At 46.6% G+C, this 19,956-nt stretch overlaps 2 protein-coding genes across 3 annotated transcripts in view; both read right to left on the bottom strand.

Annotated features, from left to right (window-relative positions):
• hlcs (holocarboxylase synthetase (biotin-(proprionyl-CoA-carboxylase (ATP-hydrolysing)) ligase)) overlaps positions 1 to 10,982 on the bottom strand; it is a 16,997-nt gene extending 6,015 nt beyond the window's left edge. The window contains exons 1-6 of one of the 2 annotated variants that reach the window (XM_016259390.1): positions 10,658 to 10,982; positions 10,185 to 10,322; positions 8,501 to 8,663; positions 7,613 to 8,412; positions 6,753 to 6,935; positions 4,394 to 4,668 (exon numbers count right to left, since the gene is read on the bottom strand). In XM_016259390.1, the coding sequence (XP_016114876.1) occupies positions 4,394 to 4,668; positions 6,753 to 6,935; positions 7,613 to 8,412; positions 8,501 to 8,663; positions 10,185 to 10,322; positions 10,658 to 10,861 (1,763 nt within the window). In that variant the 5' untranslated portion in view covers positions 10,862 to 10,982. Of the gene's footprint in view, positions 1 to 4,393; positions 4,669 to 6,752; positions 6,936 to 7,612; positions 8,413 to 8,483; positions 8,664 to 10,184; positions 10,323 to 10,657 lie in introns of those variants that run through there. The other variant, XM_016259391.1, reaches the window with a different exon arrangement.
• A 2,717-nt stretch (positions 10,983 to 13,699) lies between these two features.
• LOC107572954 (dual specificity tyrosine-phosphorylation-regulated kinase 1A-like) lies at positions 13,700 to 19,593 on the bottom strand. Its single transcript, XM_016259392.1, has 7 exons — positions 19,279 to 19,593; positions 19,010 to 19,156; positions 18,025 to 18,165; positions 17,858 to 17,942; positions 17,400 to 17,618; positions 17,195 to 17,316; positions 13,700 to 15,927 (listed from the first exon to the last, which is right to left on the bottom strand). Exons 1-7 carry the CDS (start codon positions 19,543 to 19,545, stop codon positions 15,361 to 15,363), a joined length of 1,548 nt encoding a protein of 515 aa, XP_016114878.1. The 5' UTR covers positions 19,546 to 19,593; the 3' UTR covers positions 13,700 to 15,360.
• Positions 19,594 to 19,956: the final 363 nt, after the last annotated feature.

The following is a 19,956-nucleotide window of genomic DNA, read 5'->3' as shown; positions in this document are numbered from 1 at the left end:
GTGTGTGTGTGAGAGAGTGAGTGTGTGTGTGTGTGAGAGAGTGAGTGTGTGTGAGAGAGTGAGTGTGTGTGTGAGTGTGTGTCAGTGTGAGAGAGTGTGTGTGTGTGTGTGTCAGTATGAGTGTGTGTGTGTGTGTGTGTGTGTGTGGGGGGGGGGGTTCATTTTCCTGATTCTTTTATGAGAATCCGGATTCTTTTTCGTGTCACTCGTATATTTTGGTCTCATTCATGTAGATTTTATACACAATAAAAGGTTAGGGCACACAAATCACACTAAATCTAGAATCACGAAAATGAAATCAGTATCTATTTTGAGTTTTTCTTAAGCTCAACTGGAACACGACGCTAGAAACGAGTTCAATGCAGTGAAAAAACACAATACAAGAAGAACTGAGATCAAAGCTTCTGGTAAAGAGAGAAACGACACACAAACCCTGAACAAACGAGACAAAAAAAAAAAACCCGACAAGAAACCTCTCAGGCTTTCTTTTCTCTCTCTCTCGTCTTTGTTCAGCAGAAATCAATCCCTCTCAGATTAACATGTAAAGAGGCATCAAATTAATTTCAGCAACACAAATATGAGATCAGCTGTGGATCACACACACACACACACACACACACACACAGTAATGCTCTTAGCGGCTCAATGAAGTGTGTGTGTGTGTGTGTGTGTTGAGGGTCAGTTAATCTCATTGTGAAAGCAGCTCGTCTGCAGCCGCATTAGGAACAAACTTCAGTAACGGCCTGAAAAGAGTGAAAGAAGAAAAGACGCACCATTAGTAATTAAGACACAAACAATGAGAGAATTTCAGTCTCTCACACTGCAGAGAAAAAACATGATTAAACTGTCTGAAGACACATGAACGTGTCCAGATATGCCCAAATTCAGTGTTTTTACTCACATCTATTAACCACAGTAAATGAGACACACGATCCAGTACATCAGTCCTGCAGAACTAGTGAGCGTCTGCTAACCAGTGAGTGAACAGACGACCAGAACACAGACCGACACGACAACCGAGTGAATGTGTGTGTGTGCTTTTGTTGTGGCCACTGAGCCAAAGGGTCAGTTACCCGGAGACCCAAGGGGTCACACACACACACACACGCTCTCTCTCTCTTATAAACACTCACTCACATGTTTCCCAGCAGCACTCAAGCATCTCAGCACAGGTCTGAAGTAGGAATTGTGTTTACATTCATTCTATATCTCAATATTTTTCACACACAGTAATGCTCTTAGCGGCTCAGTGAGGTGTGTGTGTGTGTGTGTGTGTGTGTGTGTGTTGAGGGTCAGTTAATCTCATTGTGAAAGCAGCTCGTCTGCAGCCGCATTAGGAACAAACTTCAGTAACGGCCTGAAAAGAGTGAAAGAAGAAAAGACGCACCATTAGTAATTAAGACACAAACAATGAGAGAATTTCAGTCTCTCACACTGCAGAGAAAAAACATGATTAAACTGTCTGAAGACACATGAACGTGTCCAGATATGCCCAAATTCAGTGTTTTTACTCACATCTATTAACCACAGTAAATGAGACACACGATCCAGTACATCAGTCCTGCAGAACTAGTGAGCGTCTGCTAACCAGTGAGTGAACAGACGACCAGAACACAGACCGACACGACAACCGAGTGAATGTGTGTGTGTGCTTTTGTTGTGGCCACTGAGCCAAAGGGTCAGTTACCCGGAGACCCAAGGGGTCTCACACACACACACACACACACACACTCTCTCTCTCTCTTATAAACACTCACTCACATGTTTCCCAGCAGCACTCAAGCGTCTCAGCACAGGTCTGAAGTAGGAATTGTGTTTACATTCATTCTATATCTCAATATTTTTGTGCATTTGCTCATGTACACATTTATTTTTTTTTTGAAAAAGACGTGATCTGGACAGACCAGCTATTGTTACAAAGCACATACAAATTGTTTAATGCAAAATCAAACCTAGTTAAAAAAATTAAAGACAGTGACCGCTTATTGCTTTTTACTAAGTTAACACAAAAGAAACATTTAAAATCGTATTTACTTACCAATATAAAAATATTAAATACTAAAAATTTGCAAACTTCTTACAAAAAGTCATGCTTGTTGCAACAACAAATACACAGAAAACAGAATAAGCAGCAGCTCTAGTTTGCACTGACTCTTATTGCACAGATCTATTCAGACTCAAACTACCACTCATACGCAAACGAATGTAGAAGACACGTTCATGCAGAATTTGCTGCGTTCCTAAGTTCATATTATCTCATTTTATATCGTCAGCAAAGATACTGCAATAATAGTGCTAATATTTGGTGTATTGCCCATTGTCACAGAATCTAAAACACATGGGATCCATTAGCGCCCAACAGAAGCTCTGAAACCCGTGGCACACGAGCGGATGCACAAACACTCATACAGAGCAGAAATATGACACACAACACGCATCAATGTGTGGAGCTAAAAGTGGATTTCTAGCTGTTAGCATAAGTATATTAGTATTGATCTGGCAGGGCATAAATGTGATGATCGATCAGAGCCGTCTAATCTGTAAATGTGATTAATTGGGAAAATCCTGTTTCTGGAGGATCTGCAGCAATTACCATCTTCAAACAGAAACAGAGCTGATCAATCTCTTTCTGCTGTTAGTAAAACACACACTCATATACACACTTATTCATACACGCACACACACACACTCTCTCTCACACGCACACGCACACTCTCTCACACGCACACGCACACTCTCTCACACGCGCACGCTCTCTCTCACACGCGCACGCTCTCTCTCACACGCGCACGCTCTCTCACACGCGCACGCTCTCTCTCACACGCGCACTCTCTCTCACACACGCGCACACACACACACACACACACACACAGGGTTGTTCAGCAGACAGTGATGCTCTTCAGCTCACAGCAGGAGATCTTCCACCAGAGCTGCTGGCTTCAGATTAAACCGCCGCGGCGCTGAAACTTGATCTCGTGCGCTCCTCAACACTCGCCACAGACACGCACTTCTCGTGAGCGCCGAGCGCCAGATGTATGAGAATATGTCATGAGAGCGACGAGCATCTGCTTGCGATTTGAGGTAATTGTCGCTGGAGCACGCAGGTCAATTGGACTAATTTCAGTTCATGTACTAACCCGATGCTCTGGCTGCTGGGCTTTTCCTCCGGCCCCTCGTGACACAGAGCCGGTGTTTTCACAGGAAGTGCCGTTTAATTCCACACCGTGTCAGTTTGGGTTTTGGATTCGCTGTTAAAACAAACACTGATTGCAACACGACAGGACGACCTCAGTGTGTGTGTTAATTACACTCAGAGAAGAGAAAGAGATCCGACCCGCTCTGAAAACAGTGCCTCGTGTTCCTCTAGACAACTCCAGCAGCCCACGTTTGATTCCTCCACAAATGACAAAATGTGATGCTTTTTGTTTATCAATCTTCAGATGATGATGAATGGCATGAAAATAAAGGTTGTGACTAATGATAAACTTCTTCAAATAAGCAGCCAAATGGACGTGTGCTGCCCGAGTCACAGGAAGAGCTCAATGCTCCGACACTCACGCCCTGATAGTGAACAAAACCATTTAATCAGGCAACACACTAACCCCAACGAGATACTTTCACACACTCTATCTTATCTGATGCATTCACTTTTAAGGCCTCGAGTTTCTGCTCCGTTTGTGACCTTGTGAGAAACACAGAGTCTCTGACTGCCCATCATTAGTGTGTGCTGCTCAAACAGAGCGCTAACACGCTCATCAAACACACACACACACACACACCTCCTCATCTTCCACAGATCAGACGAATCAAATGCCTGTTTATCTGGAGCTCACCTGATCATCAAATCAACAATAATAATACTAACAGCACTATTAATATGAATGAGCACAACAGTAATAATAAACGCTGTGAGCTCATTCTGGTCCTGCGATGAGAAACCTCCCGAACATAGTGACTAGAGAGGATAAATGCTGAGGTCCTGCAGCTGTGAGCACATGACCTGCGCTCGCTGTTTTGAACTTCCTGTCCGACACGCCGCCCACTCAGCACTCTCATTCTAGAATAATACCACTTAATCAGAGAGCAACATCTGGAAATTACTCTGATAATCAGGCCAGGGGAAATCAAACTGTAGATGTTTTTTTTCCACGGCCCCCTTTTCGTTAGCTTACAGGGCTAATGACAACACTGTCACTCCCAATCACTTCAGCCGCGCTCCGCCGTCCATTACTCAAACGTTATGACAGCTCTAATGACTTCCACCTGCTCCGTGCGCTGGCTGTGTCCCAGTGCGAGTCCCGCCGCACACAAAGGCCTCTATCAGGCCGCTCTTACCTCTGTGAGCTCACTCCAGCATTAAATGAGTTCCAGCCCCCCCGCCGGCTGTGCTCACCCGTCTAGCATGCTCATGGTGCTGGAGGTGACGTCTGCGTACAGGACGGTCCGTCCGAGCCGCTGCGTCTGCAGGTGCTGTCTGTACGTCTGCAGGCTGAAGTGCTCAGAGAAACTCTGGGGCGGCTCGGTGTGTAACACTCGCTCACCCTCACACAGATCCGGAGGCTCGTCTCCAGCCCACACCACCTTCAGCACTCCGGCTGCGCTCCGCAGAACTCCACCCGAACCACCCGCCTGCTCCTGTAGCCAGCGCAGAAAGCTGCCCGTCTGCTCCTGCGGGACACACACAGACACACACACACGCACGCAAAGACAGACACAGACACACACAGCTTCAGTCTCAGCGCACTGTTTCACCGTCACACAGCTTTGAATAACACGTGTTTCTGGCAGTGCTGCTGAAATCAGAGCAAAGTGTCGTTCAAGAGACGCGGCGCTTGTTAATTAGCCGAGGTTAATGTTGGCTTCTCTTCTTCTGTGTAAACTGCAAGAGAAGCTCATCATGATTTCATTAGTGTATTAAAATGCTCCGACTAATTATATCACCATTACCAAATTCAGAACTATTCAGATTTACACATCAGCTGAAAGCTGAATAAATAATCTTTGCATTGATGTGTGGTTTGTTAGGATCGGACAATATTTGTGAATCTGAGGGTGCAAAAAAATCTAAATATTGAGAAAATCATCTTTAAAGTTGTTCAAATGAAGTTCTTAGCAATGCATATTACTAATCAAACATTAAGTTTTGATATATTTACGGTAGGCAATGTACAAAATATCTTCATGGAACATGATCTTTACTTAATATCCTAATGATTTTTGGCATAAAAGAGAAATGTATAATTGTGACCCATACAATGTATTGTTGGCTATTGCTACAAATATCCCCCAGCGACTCAACACTGCTTCTGTGCTGCAGGGACACATATAACTGTGCAGCATATACAATCAATAAAAATAAACTAATATTTTTAAAAATAATTTCATTATAATGAAAATATTACTAATAACATTTAAAATAATAATAAATAATATTCATAATTTAAAACAAAAACAATAATAATAAAGTTAATATATATATAATTATTTTTTTAAATCTGTGAAATACGATCAGGGCATGTGAAGCTGCTGTGGAGGCAGACGAGTAAACAGACAAACGCTGCAGTAATGACCTTATTATCAGCTGGAGAACACAGAGCTGTTTAATCAATTAGAGCGGCCCGCTTCTCATCAGACCACACAATCCAGACACAATCCAGCCGTCTCTGGGGAGCGACAGCATCTTAACAAGCAGAGCGCAGCTCCACATTAGCACAGACAGACACCGGCGGCAGCAGGGGGCCGACAGAGGCATTGTGGGAAACGGCATCCGAGGTTCAATGAACAACGCTTAGTAAATGATCGACGTCAAAGAACATGCTTCTGTCCGAGGGTCATCGAGAACAGTGTTGACCGAGCAGCTAATGGAAAACTAAATGAACTGATGTCAAACACGCGCTTCACTGCCTCTACTGCTACAATTACCTTTTTGCATGCATATGTACATATATATATATATATATCTGATTTGTATATATGCATGCATTTAAATTATACTTCATGCATAACATCTAACCTCAAATGCACAAATATTAGAGATGCCTTTGTTTATCTCACTTTTGATAATTTTCAGTAAAATCAGGTTGTCACAGACAAAGACTGACACCTTGTGGACAGAACTCTGCATTACACTGACTGAGCGTAATCACTTAACTAGAGGTGGGCTGTTCTGTTCTTATAGCACTAATCATAAGAGCTCGCAGTCAAGACTCCAAAGACACAAACCACTTTAAATCTTTTTATAATCCTTTTAAATCATAGCTACATTTCGGACAATGACTGTGCCATATGTAGAATTTTAAACCTACAAGTGAATTAGTCTGTGCTTTTGTTTTTATTCATTTTCATTTTAGTTTAGTGATTTTAACTTCTGCTTTAAAAGCATTATCTTTGTTTTTAGATTGTAATGTTACAATGTTAGAATGTAACTTTTTTTGCACATAATATATAGCATATATAGTTTTCATTGCTTTTAATATAAACATTGTTATATTAGACAAGATTGGGCAGGATGTAAAAATAAAAATAATAATTTCTGTATGCATGTATATATACACATATAGAAAAGACTAAACTGACGATCACATCTGTATGTGTAGGTTAGGAATATCATGGACGGATCTGATGGCAACACAGTAATGGGTTAGTGTTGGTAATCAACACTGTGACGGACACGTTGACACGGTTATCTTCCTGTTTATCTGTGAATCGAGCTGCACTGTATGAAGCGCTGCAGAAGCAGACGAGTCTCTCACCGTGTCTGTGCTGAGCAGGTAGATGGGGCTGTGTGGAGGCACCTGACTCAGCTCACAGCTCAGACCCAGAGACGTCAGGATCTCCGTCAGAACCTCGTAGCGCCGGCCGTTGCTCATCTTCAGCTCTGAGAAGCCGGCGGAGCCTTGAGCATCATGAGCATCCGGAGCCGTCTCCAAACGCACCTGCGGAGCGCAGACACAAGAGAACCGTTCTGTAATGATGAGAAACAAACCTCTCCAATCTTTCAATCAACTGCTTCGCAAAATGAGGCGGCGCTCGAAACGCCACACGCCGGCCACACCTGCTGGTCAAAACTGTGTAAACGCAGCAGAAACTCAAGTAAAAACACCATAGACGATGGTTCACAGAGATCATCACAAACCATAACGAAGCCTCGCTTACTGAAATCATGTGACTTTGGAAGATTAATATGTGCTATGAACCACTGGGTCTGAAAAATAATTTAGAAGCAAAGTGTTTCACCAAAGGTGCATCCCAAATCGCATCCTTGTGCACGGAAAACTCCAAAAAGAAAAAGTGCACTTTAAAAACATGGATGATGCACTTAAATAACCGAAAGAATCGGAGTGTGGAATGTTGGACACTTCATGCACTCAAAGCGGGATAAAATAACCTTATATAATTCATACTCTAGTCTTGTAAATGGTGTGTAGTGTGTCATTTAGTGTTTTGAAAGCACCCGTGATAGACAGGGCGGTTTAAATGGTGACAGGATGCACGCAACTATGCAAGACACAGTTATGATGAAGCAGCGTGTCCTAAAGCTTGCCAACCTTTCTACTACACACTCCAACGTATGCGCATACTTTAAGGGTGTAGTTTAAGTAGAGCTCATTACCTGACACAGGACGGCCTCTCCGCTGTCCTCTCCGTGAGTCACGCGCACGATGGCCATCTCCCTCTCGTCCTGCGCGCTGATCTGGCCCCAGAGCTCCACCTCTCCTCCGCCGGCTCCGTCTCGCTCGTACACACTCCCGCTGGACAACACGCTCAGCTGCAGCTCCGTGCTGTCCGACCTGCTGAAGGTCAGGCTGCAGATGCGGTCGTTCTGCGCATCTCTGGGCCGCAGCGTGAGTCCGGCGGGACACAGCGAGGACGACAGGCCCAGGAGCTTCCCGCCGTGGCTCAGGTAGGACAGGAAGCGCAGCTGCAGCTGTGGCGTGAGCGTCTCATCAGTGGCCAGCACCAGCAGCAGCGTGTTCTCCAGCCAGGGCTCGCTCAGGGCCTGCTGCGGCCGCAGGTGGTAGATGGCGTAGCGCTCCGTGTCCACACACTCCTCCAGGAGCGAGCGGATCTTCTGGAACTGCTCTTCGCAGCCGCCTGTGAACACCAGCAGGTTGGGTGGCTTCCCGCTGGCGTTCCTCCTCCCGCTCTCCTCCTCGTCGTCGGGCAGATCTGGGATGTTCTCCGCGGAGGCGCACTTCACAGACAGGATGGTGCTGTTCTCCAGCTCCAGACACTCGTGGCAGCTGGAGAGGTGCAGGTGGTGTCCGTCCATGTGCTGCTGCTCCAGATGAAGGCTGCTCTTTCTGGGAGGCTGTGGAGAGTCTCGTGGCTCAGTCGGCTCGGTCTCGATCCTCCTGGCGTCCTGCTGCTGTTCGAACAGCTCTCCGAGCACCGTCTCTCTGAGTAACACGGCTAGGAGAGAGAAACACAGACACTGCGTTAGCGCGACTCTAGGAATCCACACACCTGCCCGAAGACGTCACTCATTGGTCAAACTAACAAACTATCTTTTCAGGTATGAGCCCATTGCCCATGTGCAGACGATCTTCCATAAAAGCCACACCGAGGCGGCTGAAATTCTCCAGGCTGGCTTCAGCGACGGCCCGGTACGGCTGTCCTGGACTGTGCGCCAACGGCAGACAGTAATCAGACCAGTTCAGCACCTGGACGACAGACACACACAGACTTCTCTTCAGTGAGGCCACTTATCAGCAGAGCAGAGAACATGCTCTAAATACACCTGACAGAATGACAACGGCAAACGATGAAGCAAGAACAAATATCTGTCAGTGAGCTCAGAAAAATCTACTTAAATGAAGAGTGTGTTAATGAGTGTGTGTGTGTGTAAGAGAGAGAGTGTGTGTGTGTGTAAGAGAGAGAGTGTGTGTGTGTGTAAGAGAGAGAGTGTGTGTGTGTGTAAGAGAGAGAGTGTGTGTGTGTGTAAGAGAGAGAGTGTGTGTGTGTGTAAGAGAGAGAGTGTGTGTGTGTGTAAGAGAGAGAGTGTGTGTGTGTGTAAGAGAGAGAGTGTGTGTGTGTGTAAGAGAGAGAGTGTGTGTGTGTGTAAGAGAGAGAGTGTGTGTGTGTGTAAGAGAGAGAGTGTGTGTGTGTGTAAGAGAGAGAGTGTGTGTGTGTGTAAGAGAGAGAGTGTGTGTGTGTGTAAGAGAGAGAGTGTGTGTGTGTGTAAGAGAGAGAGTGTGTGTGTGTGTAAGAGAGAGAGTGTGTGTGTGTGTAAGAGAGAGAGTGTGTGTGTGTGTAAGAGAGAGAGTGTGTGTGTGTGTAAGAGAGAGAGTGTGTGTGTGTGTAAGAGAGAGAGTGTGTGTGTGTGTAAGAGAGAGAGTGTGTGTGTGTGTAAGAGAGAGAGTGTGTGTGTGTGTAAGAGAGAGAGTGTGTGTGTGTGTAAGAGAGAGAGTGTGTGTGTGTGTAAGAGAGAGAGTGTGTGTGTGTGTAAGAGAGAGAGTGTGTGTGTGTGTAAGAGAGAGAGTGTGTGTGTGTGTAAGAGAGAGAGTGTGTGTGTGTGTAAGAGAGAGAGTGTGTGTGTGTGTAAGAGAGAGAGTGTGTGTGTGTGTAAGAGAGAGAGTGTGTGTGTGTGTAAGAGAGAGAGTGTGTGTGTGTGTAAGAGAGAGAGTGTGTGTGTGTGTAAGAGAGAGAGTGTGTGTGTGTGTAAGAGAGAGAGTGTGTGTGTGTGTAAGAGAGAGAGTGTGTGTGTGTGTAAGAGAGAGAGTGTGTGTGTGTGTAAGAGAGAGAGTGTGTGTGTGTGTAAGAGAGAGAGTGTGTGTGTGTGTAAGAGAGAGAGTGTGTGTGTGTGTAAGAGAGAGAGTGTGTGTGTGTGTAAGAGAGAGAGTGTGTGTGTGTGTAAGAGAGAGAGTGTGTGTGTGTGTAAGAGAGAGAGTGTGTGTGTGTGTAAGAGAGAGAGTGTGTGTGTGTGTAAGAGAGAGAGTGTGTGTGTGTGTAAGAGAGAGAGTGTGTGTGTGTGTAAGAGAGAGAGTGTGTGTGTGTGTAAGAGAGAGAGTGTGTGTGTGTGTAAGAGAGAGAGTGTGTGTGTGTGTAAGAGAGAGAGTGTGTGTGTGTGTAAGAGAGAGAGTGTGTGTGTGTGTAAGAGAGAGAGTGTGTGTGTGTGTAAGAGAGAGAGTGTGTGTGTGTGTAAGAGAGAGAGTGTGTGTGTGTGTAGAAAGATCTGGACTTACTTTCTCGTTGGTTCTGTATGGAGATGCTGGAACTTTCTGTCTTGATGTGGCCTCTATGATGAAGGCGATGCTTTCTAGCCGCCGACCACAAATTAGCGAAGAGCCCAACAGTGTCCACTTACTAAGGTCAACACACGCCTGCAGAACACACACACACACACACACACACACACACACACACACAGTGTTCGGTCATTGTGAGGAATCCTCAGAGCTTCACTGATTCATTCACACATTAAGAGGCCACAGAGAGACACACACACACACACACACACACACACACTCTCTCCACACACACACTCTCTCTCTCTCTCTCACACACACACACACACACACTCACTCTCTCGCTCTCATAGACACACACACACACTCACTTTTTCTCTCTCTCTCTCACACACACACACTCACTTTTCACACTCTCACACACACACTCTCTCTCTCTCTCTCTCTCACACACACAGCTGGCGCTTCACCTGCGGCTCGGTGATGTAAATGACTCTGTCTCCGAGCCTCAGGAACAGCGTGTCCTCAGGCAGATCGGCTCTCTCGGGCTTCAGCGCGCAGAACGTGAAGCTGCTCCGGCCGCCGCTGAGGCGGTGTAACGCGCTGCGGATCACGGCCGTGTAGTGTCTCTGGAAGCGCAGCCACAGGTAGATGTAGCACAGCGTAATGAGCATCTTTCAGCGCACGGAGCGACTGCTGTGGAGCCCATGAGTCCCCGGAGCTCGGTCACGACCCGCCGTCTTCTTCTCTTCCGTGTTCGAGCTGCAGACTCCGCCTCTTCCCGTTCGTCACCGACCTCAATATATATATATATATCGAAAATAAATTATCTAGAAAAAATAAATACTCTCCTAGCTATTCATACTCTCCGCCTCGTGTCGGTCGGATATCTGAGGAAGCTTGTCATTAATAATAAATAATAATAATAAATAATGCCGCACAGAGCTGTCACGTGACACCAGTTACTTTTCTCAGCGCGGGCCAGAACGGACCAATCACAGGCGCTTCGGATTGAGCCGCTGACACTTACACTCGCCCGTGAAGCACGTGCTCTCTGGTGAAGAAGCAGCACACTTTTGAGTGTGTAGCAGAACAGCAGGCAAGCTTTAGGACAAACGATCAGGTCGGACTAGTTACACGCACCCTGTCGCTGCAAACTGGCCTCTCAGTCATCTTGTCAGTTTATATCCTCCATATTTTATTTTATTTAACTTCCGGAGAGAAAAGTAGCATGTTGATCTGCCGGAATAATAAAGTTAATGTCCAAACGGATGCTTATAAAAGTTCTCATAATTGTTGCTGATGAAACACGACACAGATAACATTAAAGGAATATTTTTTACCAGGTTAAATTAAATGTTGATTATTAGTAACTCGTACCGCTTTATCTAAACCTCTCTACTAAACCGTTGGTCGCACACATCCGCCATGATTGTAGTTTTTAACACTTTTTATTCGTGTTTGTAGTTCTGAAGCGAAAGCTTCGCCAAAGCGCAATGGATTGTGGGCAATATTAGTCATCAGCGTGTGCACGGATACACGCCTCAAAAATCAACCCGAAATAGTAGACCAACCGGGGACTTTTGGCATACTCTTTTCAACATACTATGCTTCGGGACGCGCTTCTTCTACTCTCACTATTTAGGGTGCACAGTGGGGCGCGACAGAAGTGACGTCACCGAGGTGGCCACGGCTTTTCTTTGTAACTTCCGCTTCCGCTACAGTGACGTCACTCACTTCCCCGAGTGTAGTTTGTGATTGGCTTACAGAAAACAAGTTCCTTAGATTAGCTAACACAAACGGGTAGAAAGCGTCCTTTTGAATATGATTAATATCCTAAAGAAACGTAAACAATGCATTTTTTCTATTTTAACATTACTTACAGGTCAGAGTTCACTCACAGGCATAAAGAAGCTCTTTAGGAGAATGTTTCATTGCACCACACTGACTTTGTGCACACTGTGAACGATTCCTTCAACGCAAATCAAGACAGCAAGGTTATGTGAAAGAAAATATGGACAGAGAGTGAGCGTGAAACAAGCCTAGACTCTTTTAATTCTTGACTCATTTTCTGAATTAAATAAATGTCACTTACATGATTCATACGGCTCAGTATTTCCTCAGACGTCACGAATTTATGTTATTTCGCATTTTGCATACAAGCTCTCAGTAGTTGCACTCCTTTATAAAGGCCAGAGTCACGCAGGTTTATTAGTGTAGTGGCAAACAGTCACTGAAGTTTGAGAAGAGCTGCTAAACTAGCTTCAGGTTCACCAGATGAGCAGAACCCTAACGTGTGGAGCTCTGGGCAGTGATGGCATTTCACTGAATAGGGCCTGAATTAATGCTATTAAAGGAAAGGAAAGGCCATTAAAAGAACTAGTGGAAAAGCCGGTCTTTGATTAGATCGAGCATCTCAATCATTTTGACATTGAGGGCAACCTACAAACGTACTCGTCCAAACACAAACACAAAGACTGGCCATTTCTAATCACTGGGAGGAACTCATGCCTGTCGGTCTCTGGTGGTTACAGTCCTGAATGTTTGGTGGTTCTGATGTGTTATTCACTATTGTGGCTCTGTTAGCAGTGTTCTGGTGTGGTTACACTCGTGAAGCAGGACTAACCTCATCTGAGACACCACATTCATTTCCCACGATCCTTCACACTCACGACCTGTGCATTAATGGAGGCCACAAACCTGGAGACCTGAGCTTCTGACAGCTGAAGAGCACTCGAGAGCACGATGAGGGGATTTTCATGGCTCGTGATTCAGACACCGAAGAACTTGACATGAAGAAATGAGAGAAGACCAGGTACAAGTTAAGCAACTTTGTTTTTTATAATCATACATAAGACCGCTTGAATATAGTACAAAGGGTTTGTCCATTACTGCCCCTCAGTGACACTTTAATTTACACAGAAAGTCCTGATCTTACAAATTGTGGATAAAGATCGAGATATCCGTCTGTCGTTCTGTTTACATCATCATCATCATCATCACATGTCCTGGAACCAAACGAGGAGTGAGAATGCGAACCGGACGGGAAGCCGAGGGGAAAGTCGGACCAGGGAGAGAGATTTCAAATCATAACGTGTGACCTGAAACGCTAGGAGTTAGTGAGCACTGCTGATGTTTGTCACTACACACACACACACACAGTCACTGAACCCACACACACACTGAACCCACACACAGTCACTGAACCCACACACACACTGAACCCACACACACACACACACACAGACACTGAACCCACACACACACACACACACACACACACACACTCTCAACACCCACACACCGACCCCACACACACACACAGTCACTGAACCCACACACACAGTCACTCAGTCACTGAACCCACACACACACACACAGTCACTGAACACGCACACACACACTGTCACTGAACACGCACACACACACTCAGTCACTGAACACGCACGCACACACTCACACACACTCACTCAGTCACTGAACACGCACACACACACAGTCACTGAACACGCACGGACGCACACACACTCTCACACACACAGTCACTGAACACACACACACACACACACACTCCCCGTCTGCCACAGCCGATTTCTGCTTTCAAATGGACCCATTTATTGAAGCGTGTGCCGTAACAACAACTAAACAGAAAATTACTTTCTGTACTATGTATACTACGTCAGCGCTGGAGTATACGAACATGTGAAGCGCCGCCCGATGCCGTTCTGAGTGGGACACACATCCACACACGATACCCTGTCTAGAAGATTAAAGTATGAAGATCTACTCTCCGTCCCGCTTCAACCCTAGAGTTTTGCATTTGTACTAGCGTCGTCATCGTCGTCAACTACTTTGGCCTGGAAGCACTGATACCCATTGACTACCACAGAGAACTTCCACTGCATGTTACCAAGTTGACGTAAATGTACTCAAAATACCATTAGGAAAAAAGTAGTGAGTTCTAAACTTCCTTTATTAAAAAAATATAAATATGTACATAAATTCTATTTCAGCTATTAAAATGGGGTCACAAAGTAAACACCTGAAGCCTGTTTCATGGACTCCCTCTGTATGCCGTGACCACAGGAACCCTAAAGAACCGTGCGCCCTCTCGCACCCGTCACCACCGCGCACGCAGACGGACGGAGAGAGCGAGCGATCGAGAGCAGCCCGTCTCCCTCCCGGTCTCTGCCGGATTGCTTTCGTTGCGTGAGATTCGAGAGGATCTCCGACTGTCCAGCTGCTCTGGGACCAGCCGAGCAGCTCGCAGCATCCGCGTCCACCGTCCCGTGAGAGCCGAATCAACACAAAACCCCCGACGGGAAATGCTTGCAGCTCGTGCCGCTGCCGTCTGGTAAGAGGAAATGAAGAGAAAGAAAAACAGAGCGACAGAATTTCGCAAGCGATGGCGTCCAGGATTGGGCTCTCCGCCACATCAAACATCATCACTTCCAGTTCTGACAGTCGTTTACTGACATGACACACACCTTTGCTTCAAAGTGCAGAACTGCTACATTATTGGTTGCAGACATCTATGTTCTATAAAAAAAACGCCTTTGGTACAATAAATTATCAAAAGGGAGAAACAAAAGTGGTGTAAAATTCACAGCATAATCGTGAAGCCAAATCAAAGAAGCGAAAGGGCCAAAGTAAAACACACATGCCGAGCACAACAGAAGAGCGGGAAGGGACACAGCCGTCGCTGATACCGTCAGTCCTGCGGATCTCTAGTGAAGAAAGGCCTCGGACCACCGTTCTGTTTTGGCGTGTCGTGAATGAAGGGTGTTCGCACGTCAAAAATACATGAAAGCTTTTGTCACTTGAAGAAGAAACGTCTGGCTCGTCTTCATTCAGTCCGTAACGATAAGGCCATTTTAAAGAAGCGCTGCCCGCGGCCGCACGCGCCGTCACAGGGGTCTCATTGCACTCTGGGAAAGCTCTGCTCGAAGCACACGACGTGAAGAAGAAAAGACGCGAGCGCGGTGGGGGGATTGGGGTGGGTCGGCCGTGACGCTCTCGCTCCCGTGCGCACGAGCATCTGAAACCATCTGAGAATCGGAGAACAGAAGCAAAGGTCAGACGAGGAAAGCCTCGTGTCAAGCGTCCGCGGGTGGCTCTCGTCCCGTTCCAGCAGCTTTAATCCCAACAAACGCACGCTCTCAGGCTAGGATAGTCAGGAGCTGGCCACCGAGCTCTGCTGCACACACACGCCCGCCATGGGCGACTCCTCGCGCTCCAGGCCCGGCCGCAGGCCCATGTGAGTCTCAGCTATGTAGTGGCCCGGCCCAGAGTTCGAGGGGTGACCCGGCACGCCCGTCTCCTGTCGCGGGTTGGAGAAGGCACCCAGTCCCAAAGTCATGCTGCCGTTGTGGCCGAAGCCCAGGCGGCTCTGGTAGGCGTAGTGATGGTTCCCGGTGGAGGACGAGGACGTGGACGAGGACGAGGCGGAGGAAGACAGCGAGGTCATGGAGAGGTGGCCGTGGGTCACCTCCATGGAGTCCTGCGTGGAGGCGCTGTGAGAGGGCGAGTAGAGGCGGGGCCGGGGCCTGGCGGGTCCCGGGGCGTGCTGCTGCGGTGGGTGGTGGTGGTGGTGGTGATGATGATGATGGGGGTGCAGAGCCTTGGGCTGGTGTGGCGGCACGTGGAAGGTGGTCTCCTGGACGGGGTGCGTCTCTCCGGCCGCCTGCTGGAGTCCGTCTCCTCCCACCCAACCCAGCGCCGGAGCGAAGCCCTGTCTCGCCTGAGGAAGAGCACAGACACAGATCAACATCCCAGCTCGTTAAATCATGCAGCCAACAAACTGGCACATTCTCGCAGTCAAACTCTCTGTTAGTAAAACCAAATGGCTATACATGCACTGATCATGCAGGTCTAGTGTTCACTCGAGTGACTTTATGAGGTCTGATGTAGAACCGCAGCACTCATTTCATTTAATGTGGCCAAGACAGGAAGAGACTGTCATCTAAAACAAACAAAATGTCATGATCTCCAGTTGACGTTGCGGAGTGTCTCAATCCAAACTCTGAATGTCTGTCAAAAATCTGAGGTGATGAATCTCACGAACGATCAAATCCAGTGGCTAGTTCTTTACCCAGAGATTCCCATGAATTATCTAGACTGACAGCCCAACAGTCTCATGATAAAAGCGTGATATGGCTTAGTGTGCTTATCAAACTGCAAAAGTATATCATCTGCTGCTGTGATTCAGAGTGAAGTGTGACACTGTGTTCAAGCCAACAGATCGTGATCAGATTCCAGTGTTTTCAGCGTCTCAGAGCGGCTCGATTCACAGTAAATGCTGCTCCGCACAAACCGTTATCATTTACATGTGTGTGGAGCGTCTCAAACTCCATCTCTGCATATGCTGCGAGTTTGGGTTTATTATAACGCTCATCTGGGAACACAACGTGCATCATTTCATCAGATTTATAAGCGAAATCATTTGAGAATACATCAATATCTTTCTCAATATGCTACTGTTCATCGCAATTTCAAAATAAAAGCTCCAAACCTCGCTCTGAGTCCAGAAATGACCGTGGCTGTAGCATTTCTGTCGTAAAGAAGTGGTCAGATATTAAAGATTAAGTGGTCATTTGAATTAAATGTTGTTTAGTCAATATTAAACAAGGATTAGATCACGCTGTAAAGTGTAAAAACAAGGCCGCTGGCGCCTCTGCAGGCATTTGTTATAATGCATAATGTACATTAGCTCTATTGTTTATAATATATTATGTATTTTACCAGTTTTGTTCAATAAAACTATGATTACTTGCTTTTGTTTGAACTAATTATTATTGCCTCATTGCTGTAATTTAAGTAATTTTAAAGGCTATTGTTCGCTTTGGTCTATTTTTATTACCCCCCCAAAAAAATTTAATTATAAAGAATAATCGACCGATTACCAAAATGATGGTTAGTGACAGCACTACTGTCAGGTGTATGCGTGTAATAGGGCTCAGCTGAGTCAGGGTCATGATTGTGTGTGTGTGTGTGTGTGTGGTGGGCACCTGCGGGCAGAGGTTGTGACAGTCCATGCTCACCGCTGCACTGAAGTGTCCTCCGCTGTGCCGGTGCTGATGGGTCGGATCGGAGCGGGCGCGGCCACTGGTGCTCGTTCCAGACGATCCTCCTGCAAACACACAGCGCTTCGAGTCAGTGACAGCAGAACTCATGGTCTCAGATCAGTGCGTGACCACGGCCGTCCTCTCTGACCTGAGCTGGAGGAGGTGCTGGACGTGGTTCCGGACGACTGCGACTGCTCCAGCGCCGGACTCGTGGACACGCTGCTGCTGGTGTTGGTGCCTTCATCAGCGGTCTTCTTGAAGAAGCTGTGCTGCAGAGCGTAATACGGCTGGATGCGGGTCTTGGGGTCGTAGTCCAGCATCCGCAGGATCAGGTCTTTGAACTTCAGGTAGTCTGCGACGGCGTGACCTGACTCACCGGCTCTCCGCCCGCCGGGGCCACCCGCCTCCACGCCCAAAATACTGTGCAGCTTCCGGGAGCCTGCGGGTTTATACTGCGCACGGGAGAGACGAGAAGAGTCAGTGTCACTGCATCAAACAGAGACAGCCGGCAGATCAATGTAAAGAAAGAACCGCACCCTTTTGCCATCTTTGGTCTTCTTCACACACCACGTGCTGTCAACTTCAGGTAGTCTGCGACGGCGTGACCCGACTCACCGGCTCTCCGCCCGCCGGGGCCACCCGCCTCCACGCCCAAAATACTGTGCAGCTTCCGGGAGCCTGCGGGTTTATACTGCGCACGGGAGAGACGAGAAGAGTCAGTCACTGCATCAAACAGAGACAGCCGGCAGATCAATGTAAAGAAAGAACCGCACCCTTTTGCCATCTTTGGTCTTCTTCACACACCACGTGCTGTCAGACATCTTCTCAAAGAACTTCCTGGCTTTAGGCGCCTGCTCCAGAATATGATTGGGAGGGACACCCAACACCTCCACGATTTTATTCATCTGGTCGACCTGCCAACAAAACACCCATCACACACGGTACATCGACGACTACATCACAGCGCTAATCATGCGTTTATACCGGCCGGCTCAGACCAGTGCTGCAGATTTGCACTTGCTCTGACAAAATATTCAGTGATGCAAAAATGTCTTGTTTTCATTGTTTTTGAGCCTTGTATTCTAATAAGGCTGTTACAGCACCAACATTTGAGATGCTAGTAAAATTCTCATTTTCAGGACCACAGCAAAACCTACTAGCTCTACTGATATAAAGTTCAAACATTATTGAAGACAAGTAAGCGGTCTTATAATAAAATAAGAAAAAAAACATACAAATTACAAGCAACATCACAAATATGACAGAACAAAGACTCAAATGAAATCGTGCTTTGTGTTTTTCAGGTAGGTCTAATGGTAGTATTCAGGTAAGAAATACTGCAGAAATGTAAACAAATGTGAATAACACTGCATAGTCTTCACGATGTAAGTTAAATCTAGATGAATCTTTACTAAAGTTATTCAGTCAAGAGCAGTGAGTGATTTTTCTCTTTGTCTTTTGTTGTTTGATTGACATTAAATGACAGATTATTAGGCTGCTGTCACTTTAAGACTGAATGCATGTTTTGCTTTTATGGTCATATTTATCCATGACAGGCCTAAACCAGCCAAGGTACCAGCACAAAACATAATTTCTAAGGCAGCAACATCCTTCAGTATCACTGGCATGAAGTTTTGCTTCCACTGAACTGATTTCATCTGACAACAATTTAAACAAATATAGACCTGTAACTGCCGGATGTGTGCTGCCTGTCGAGCACCTCGGACTAGAGGAGCACGGGTTCAGGTCAGGGCTCACCTCGTTAGCGCCGCTGAACATAGGCTCTCCGCTGTGCATCTCCACCAGGATGCAGCCCAGAGACCACATGTCGATGGCCAGATCGTACGGCATTCCCAGCAGCACCTCGGGCGAGCGGTAGAACCGGCTCTGGATGTACTGGTATATCTGAGGACACATACGGCCGTGTTACTGAATGAGGTTTGAGGAGCAGTCAAACACAAACAGACTCAAATCAACACGGGAAACGACAAACTCTGAGCACATCGACCGGACTGCAGCAGTCTCACCCGCTGTCCCAGCTGACACGAGCTCCCGAAGTCCACGATCTTGATGGCGGATCTCTTGGGGTTGCAGAGCAAGATGTTCTCGGGTTTGAGGTCACAGTGGATGATGCTCAGCTCAGGCGTGGCCAGGAAGAGCAGCGCGGTGCACAGCTGCTGAGCAAACTTGCGCGTCAGGTTCAGAGACACGCCGCGGAAATTGGTGTTCCTCAGCAGGTCGTACAGGTTATAGGACAACATCTCGAAGACCAGACACAAGTGGTTCCGGAACATGAAGTGACGTTTCAGATGAACTAGAGGAGAAAGAAAAACACAATGGCATTAACGTACGATATTGAGTGAAACACTTGACTGATGACACAGAAATGAACGTCTTGAAGGCTATAGATGAGACACAGAACACACCGTCCCATGAATTCCCTATGGGAAGTTTCCAAACTCAATGAACTCATCTATCGACAAGGAATTCATCTACAGCCATATATAAAAGACAACAAAAAAAATCCACTTTTGGCAAATTCCCAAACACTTCTGTCTGCCTTTCCATGGCTACGCTTCTGATTTACTCCCGAAACCCAATATTCCTGCTAATAATGTTTCTTCTGTATGGTTAATTATAGGGATGCACCGAATGTTCAGCAACCGAAATTATTCGTCCGAAAATAGCAAAAAAATCTCTTTCGG

The sequence above is a fragment of the Sinocyclocheilus grahami genome, unplaced genomic scaffold, assembly GCF_001515645.1.
Source record: "Sinocyclocheilus grahami isolate Dianchi unplaced genomic scaffold, SAMN03320097.WGS_v1.1 scaffold1838.1, whole genome shotgun sequence".
Lineage (NCBI taxonomy): Eukaryota > Metazoa > Chordata > Actinopteri > Cypriniformes > Cyprinidae > Sinocyclocheilus > Sinocyclocheilus grahami.
Note: the sequence above shows the minus strand (reverse complement) of the source record. Positions and strands in the feature narration are given on the sequence as shown.